The sequence below is a fragment of the Panicum virgatum genome, chromosome 1N, assembly GCF_016808335.1.
Source record: "Panicum virgatum strain AP13 chromosome 1N, P.virgatum_v5, whole genome shotgun sequence".
Classification (NCBI taxonomy): domain Eukaryota; kingdom Viridiplantae; phylum Streptophyta; class Magnoliopsida; order Poales; family Poaceae; genus Panicum; species Panicum virgatum.
The window spans coordinates 64,418,418-64,425,181 of NC_053145.1; the positions used below are offsets into that span (position 1 = coordinate 64,418,418).

The window sequence follows — 6,764 nt, forward strand, 5'->3', positions numbered from 1 at the left end:
ACCCCAATATAACTGGCACAAAAGTACATGCAGAGCCTGGAGAAAAAATGGAAGAAAAAAGCAAAGCAAGGTAACTGGCACAAAATGAAATCCACAGGTCTGGATTTTTCTTTTTGTGTATTGTATCAGACTTGCTGTTCGATTCAATATAAAATTTACATGCGCTACGATACACCAATTCCCATTGGTGATGAGCATCTCTACGCTCTGTACAATTGAAGTTAATCCCAATACACGGTTAAGTCATGCCTAAGAACCAGCATGAGTATATATACAGATAATAATCGCCCAACAGGTCCTGGTCGAGGAGAGAGCGGTCAGCAAGCTTTACAGGTCAGTCTGTGTGCTGCTCGTTGTGCTTGAGACCACTCAAGCCAGCATCTAGGAAATTGAATTCACGCTCCAACAACCAAGAAGATTCATTTGATTTGGTTGTGCTGATCACATACTCCCGGAAGTATCCATCTTGTGTTACAATGTAAATTACAGTCCTGCAAAAATATCGCATGGGTAATTTAGACGTGCACAGGCTGCAGCAGTTAGAGCATTTACCAACAACAAAAAGAAAAAAAAAAGTCATGAATAGAGGATGACTTTGCAGTCCTTACTTCAAAGCAGGTAGTTTGGAAGAATTTTGGGAATTTTCAACACTCTGCACTGCCAGACAGCTGCATTCCAAATGATGATGTCAGCAAAATGAATAATGAAGTTTGTACAAGGAGTGAAAGAAAGCAGAAGAGCTTGAATGGACCTCTTAATGTCTGCAGGGACAACATTGTGAATAACATGATGATTAGCTGGGTCCAAAGCATCAGTCACTGATCCAGGAATTACTGAACTGAGCAATGTATTTGCTTGCCTCCTGGGAAATGGGTATCATCAAGTAAAATCATGCTTGTGAGATAATGGCTTGCGAATTCGTAGCTAACAAAAGCAGGAAATATACCTTCCATTTCTGGCAGCATCGAGGAAAAATAGGTGCAAAGAGCCTGATGAACTTGTGGCAACAAGAACGTCAGGCAGATCAACAGATGGACTAAATGCCAGTGAATAGATCGTCGATGGGTATGTTCCCCGCTGAAAACTATGTGACTGTTGAAGTAAAAATGCAAAAAGAGATTAGGCGGATCATAAAGGGTTTGATGTCAAAGGACAAAGGTAACTTTACCTTGGTTGCTTGTGCGACTAGATGTACTCGAGTAAAATGCACTATGGGTCCTTAAACTAGTTCTCTTGTTCTGTTTAGGTCTATGAACTTTGAAAATGCATTTCTAGGTTCAGGATCTATTTAAGTGAGCCATTTGAGGTCCAAAACGCCCTTGACCTGCTCTGACCGTCTACGTGGACCGCCAGGCCGGCTCTGACGTGGACCATCCTAATAGCTTGGCCGCCTCGCCGTCCTCGCAGTGCCCGCCTGAGCTCCGCCTGCTCGCGCTCGGCCGCAGCCGAGCTCCGCCGTCAAGCCTGTCCTCCGCGGGGCCATGGCGGCCGGCATTCGCCCTCCCCTGCTCCCTCCGTCACGCAGCGGAGGCGAGGCGAGGCGCCCCCATCGCCGGCGCCACTCCTCCCCCTCCGCTCGCGCGCGCGCGCCGGCCGCTCGCAGTGGAGGCGTGGCGAGGCGAGGCGCGGCCGGTGAGCCGCGAGCTCGCGGAGCTAAGGTAGCACGCGCTCGGGCCACGGCGGGCTCGCGGAGCGGCGGCGGCGTGCGCTCAGGCCACCGGCGCACGAGGTCGACGGCCACGCGGTGCCTCGGAGAAACGGCGCCGGCCCCCTCCCTCCCCACGGTCGCGCCCTTCCTCATCATCCCGGTATCGCCGCCAACCTCTGCTCGAGGAAGAACCTCTGCGCCTCCCTCCCCGGATTCGCCCCGCCGGCCACGCCGCGCGCCGACTACGGCCCTCCCCGGCTCGCGCACTCCTGCTCCGGCGGGAAGCCGCCGACGGGGAGCAAGACGGACTGGGTGATGCACGAGTACCGGCTCGCGGGCGCCGGGCTCGCCCCGTGCCGCCGCGCCGGCGTCAGCGCCGCGTTGGGGGCGGCGGAGCGGCCGGCCAAGGGCTGGGTACTCTGCCGCATGTTCCGGAAGAAGGGGTCCGCGTCCGCCAACGCTGCGGCGGCCGCAGCGCCGACCGGGGCAGCCACGGCGAGGCGGAGGAGGTCGAGGAGGAGGAGGGCGCCACGGGGGGCGCGCGGGCGTTCATCGACTTCTTCGCGCGTGCGGATGCAGTCGCGGCGGGGCGGCGCGAGCAGCAGCAGGGGCAACAGCGGCGCGTGTCGTCGCCGGTGGTGTCGTTGAGCCGCCACACTGGAGGCAGAGAGCGGTGGCGGTGTCGCCGTGCCGCAGATGGCACAGCACGGGTCACCGCCGACGAGGAGGGCCTCTGCCAAGATCTCCGCGTCGTTCTCCAAACCCGGCGCCGGCGACGTGCGGCCGCCCGGCCGGAGCGCCAGGACGCTAGCGCCGACGTCGCCACCGCAGGGGAGGGCGAATGCCAGCCGCCATGGCCCCGCGGAGGACAGGCTTGACGGCGGAGCTCGGCTGCGGCCGAGCGCGAGCAGGCGGAGCTCAGGCGGGCACTGCGAGGACGGCGAGGCGGCCAAGCTATTAGGATGGTCCACGTCAGAGCCGGCCTGGCGGTCCACGTAGACGGTCAGAGCAGGTCAAGGGCGTTTTGGACCTCAAATGGCTCACTTAAATAGATCCTGGACCTAGAAATGCATTTTCAAAGTTCATGGACCTAAACAGAACAGGAGAACTAGTTTAAGGACCCACAGTGCATTTTACTCTACTCTAACCATAGTACCGTTTTCAGAAGCCGTTGCCAGGTACATGCCATTCGAAGAAAAAACCATTGCAGCTAATGGAGCCTGATGGGCATCTATCTGTCGGCCAGTTACACGAATAGTGAGAAGATAGAAAGGGAAGAAAATGCAGCAGTTAACTTCACACTGCAAGAGTTCTTATTGAAGGAGTTGGATATGGGCATATAATTGGGAGAGTTGAGGATGCAAGCTTATAATTGGATAGCCTCAACCCTCCAAATCAATTGTTTTCCTCAGAAGGAAATATGGTTACAAGAAACCACAATAAGCATGAAACCGAGTTGAATAGAGCTTCAACCTGTTTTACTCCTATACTGATAAATAATTTATATGCTGCCACATCGGCTGCATAGCCATTGGCTCGTTTTCTTTTGTTTGAAAATGGATCAAGGGGTCTTAAATAACTAGTGAACTATAATACTCTTTTATAATGATTGTCAACCAAGATGCAAAGCTGAAGAATGAAGTAGTGACTTTTACCAGCAGTGAAACAGGAAACAACAAATTACCTGACATATTAATTCAGGTTGTGATGTTTTGTACACTAAAGCAGATCCTTTGGATGTGCTTGCTGGCAAAGCCAAATAACACTCTTCTGAATTAGGAGCAAATGCACATACACCTGATTATAAAACATAATAATATTAGCAGCAAATACGTCAAGTAGCAACAACTCAAGAACTTAATTTTTTTGCCAGCTTGGCAGCAGTAATATCCACAGGAGCTGTAATAGGAAAACTTTGGTAAACGGACAGCAGTGGATCCTTACCTTTTGTATTGGGTACTGTTTCAATTTCTTCCAAGATAGTAGTGCTATTTAGATCATAAACAAAAGTCCTATCCTGCAATACAACAACAAGCCTGCACACAATGTGATAGCTACTTTATTCGAAAGAACACTGCAACTAAAGTATGCATAAAACGAGACTTTCAGTCTGGGTCTGGAGATTGGGATTGGTAAGAATCGATTAAGAAAATATCAACTTAACTCACCCAGGAATTGATAAATACAATGACGTAGGAGCTTACCTCTTCATATTTAATCGAACAGCCAAAATTGAAGTCTTAAAGTTCAGATCTCTCTTTGATTGTCTTGTTTTGGTATTGAACAAGCAGAGACGACGAGGAGACATTGCACGCTGCAAAAAAGGAAAAAAAATCGAACTGGTGGTCAACAAGTGAACTCAACTATGAGAAATTCCTGAGGTACCTGTTCAGCAGCTCTAGGAGCAAACAATCAACAGGAAGTAGCCCAATTTTAAGCAAAACTATGAGAAATTCCTGAGGTACCTGTTCACCGGTTCCGACAATGGCAAGAAGGCTTGTGCCAAAAAGCATTTCCACAATGTTTAATCCCCCAAGATCTGCAAACACACAGCAGTTCATATATCCTTCAGCGTCTTACAATCATAGTAGCACTATTACAGAACAGTTCTCCACAGCAGAATGATCAATAAACAACTTGGAGTGTTGTTCGACTTGATTCTACAAGACAGTATCTTATTGCTCCTTCATCAAAATTAATGGAACGCTATTTGTTTCTAGTCTGACATGACAGGGCGTGACAATTCTTTTGCTGTTCAACCATGTGATATTTCCAGTAAAATCGAAGGAAGCAGTCAAAGAAAAATGAGAGTTTCTGAAAAACTGACTGTATTCATAGCAGAGTCTTCCATTACGGGAGTCGAAGATCTTGATGCCTTCCTTCGTCCCCACAGAAAACAAGCTGCAACATCAACAACACCCAGAAACCAGAGTCAGAGTCCTGAATGAAGGAGTCGCTGATGACCTGAAGTTCTGAAGTCATTCCCGCGGCTTCCGTCTCGTACGCACCTGTAGTCCTGATTGAAGGAGGCGCAGATGACCTGCGACGGAGCCGAGCTACTCGCATCGCCGGTACCGCTGGCGCAGTCAGAATTCGATCTTCTTGTCGGTTCCGCGTCCGTCTCTGTGAATTCGGGTATAGCCTGCGACTTGGGGCGGCCTAAGCATAGGTGGGCGGATTCGATTAGAACTCCACCACCGAAGCAAGCTAGGGTTCCGAGCCAACAGCGAAACCGAACCCGATTTCGGATGGACCTCCACGGCACGCAAAATCTGGTACCAGCAGACGTCGGTCGGGGGCGCAGATTCCCTGACTTCACCATTGGAAAGTCAGGGCTGACTTTACTACCCCGCGATGCCGTCCGCTTCCCATCCTACGGGCTGCTCGCCCTCCACCCGCTGCCCCTCCTCCTCGCCTCAGTCCACTGCAGCACTCAGCTTTGCGTCCCGACGGCCCGACGCGCACCATCTCGCAGAGGGACGTCCCTCGCGCATCACCTCAAGCCCGCGGCGCGGCCGGCAACAGCCACCAGCACGCACACCACGCACGCGTCGGCGGCTGCGGACACACGCAGCAGCTGCCGCGCCACCACCACCATGCCCGCCCGGTGCGCCGCCACCGTCGCGTGCCCGTCCGCGCACGCTCACAGTTCCGCCAGCAGCGCCAGCGCCCGCTCGTCGCCCTCCTGCCGCCGGCCCCCGCGTCCAGCGACAGCTCGACGGTCTCGTGCGTCGCGCCAGCCTCTACGGTCAGCGCGCGGTTCCGGCCCACAGGGAGCAGCGCGCGCAGCGCTGGACGCGCCGCGCCCACTGCCGCCGCCGTGAGCGCGCGGAAGAGCTCGGGGCGCAGCCGCTCTAGGATCGCCGCGTCGGGCGGTCCCGCAGATGCACTGTGCTCGCCCTCGTGGCGTCGCCCGGCGCGAGGGATAGCAGCACGTCCGTGACCGCGTCGACGATGTCGTGCGCGTGGGTGTCGGCGACGAGCAGCGGTGGCGGAGCTCGTCCCTGCAGATGGCGAGTGCGCGGGCGAGGCCCAGGCACGCCTTGAGCTGGCAGGCGCGGTGGACTCGTCCTCCAGCTCCGTCTCCGGCGCGGCGAATGCATCCCTGCCGCGAGACCTGTACGGGCTAGCGGTGGGGGAGTCGCACGCGTGCGGGCTGTACCGGGCCAACCACACCGCCGTGTGTTCGAGTTGCCCGCCGCGGCGCCGGCGGCCTACAGGCCGCCCGCGAAGCCCCGGCCCACGGAGATCTCGGCGAAGGCGAGCGGCGAGGCGACGGCGCACGCGATGGCGTTGGAGGCGGGGCCGGAGGCGGGCACGTAGGCGAGCGCGCAGGGCAAGGTGGAGGAGGAGCAACGGGTGGAGGGCGTGGTGGTGGTGGCGCGTCGGCCGACGCGTGCGCGATGCGCGTGCTGGCGGCCGTGGCCGGCTGCGCCGCTGGCCCTGAGGTGCTACGCGCCATCGGGATGCAAAGCTGAGTGCTGCAGCGGACTGAGGCAAGGAGGAGGAGGAGCAGCGGGTGGAGGGTGAGCGACCCGTAGGATGGGAAGCGGACGGCATCGCAGAGTAGTAAAGTCAGCTATGACTTCCCAACGGTGAAGTCAGGGAATCTGCGCCCGTCGGGAGGGGGGATGACGAGGACGATGACTACGAGAAAGAGAGTACAAGGGCGAGCTCGTCCTTTTGCCTGGGAATCCGATTCGTTTTCAGCCCTCCCGCAGGCCACCAATCCACCATGTCATGTGTGTGCCCAGGCCGAGGTTTTGGCCCATGTGTGGCCCGTCATAATTAGGCCCAAAATCAAAAGCAATTTATAAAGATTGGTACACTAAAGATCTATTATTTTATTATTTGGCCAACAAACGAAGTCTCCACGTTCGCTCTCAAGGCCTAGAAATTCCCATGTTAATCGGAGAAAAATAAAATTACTCACCACTGTCATTATAATAAAATTAGTCAAAACTACCCTTTTTCATCAATGAGTCAAATCCTTTCACATTTGCTGGCCGTTTACTGTTCCTTTTTCATAAATGAGTCAGACTCCGTTAGATTGCCGTTTCCTTTTAGCACGAGCACATCCTTTCACGTTTTCCTCCAAGTACAAAACGTGTCCCAC

General features: G+C 54.5%; 1 protein-coding gene across 2 annotated transcripts; it reads right to left on the bottom strand.

The window, feature by feature from the left end:
* Nucleotides 1–75: 75 nt before the first annotated feature.
* Nucleotides 76–6,338, bottom strand: LOC120657447 (autophagy-related protein 18b-like). Of its 2 annotated transcripts, XM_039935754.1 has the most exons (14): nucleotides 6,272–6,338; nucleotides 4,887–4,940; nucleotides 4,657–4,807; nucleotides 4,476–4,549; nucleotides 4,114–4,187; nucleotides 3,853–3,962; nucleotides 3,593–3,684; nucleotides 3,333–3,445; nucleotides 2,793–2,883; nucleotides 1,169–1,197; nucleotides 947–1,092; nucleotides 752–862; nucleotides 609–668; nucleotides 76–491 (listed from the first exon to the last, which is right to left on the bottom strand). In XM_039935754.1, the coding sequence occupies exons 5-14, from the start codon at nucleotides 4,159–4,161 to the stop codon at nucleotides 335–337; spliced, it is 957 nt and encodes a 318-aa protein (XP_039791688.1). In that variant the 5' UTR covers nucleotides 4,162–4,187; nucleotides 4,476–4,549; nucleotides 4,657–4,807; nucleotides 4,887–4,940; nucleotides 6,272–6,338; the 3' UTR covers nucleotides 76–334. The 2 variants fall into 2 exon arrangements, with proteins under 2 accessions (XP_039791688.1, XP_039791687.1); XM_039935753.1 differs by lacking the exons at nucleotides 1,169–1,197; nucleotides 2,793–2,883; nucleotides 4,887–4,940; nucleotides 6,272–6,338 and having other exon boundaries at nucleotides 4,476–4,802.
* Nucleotides 6,339–6,764: the final 426 nt, after the last annotated feature.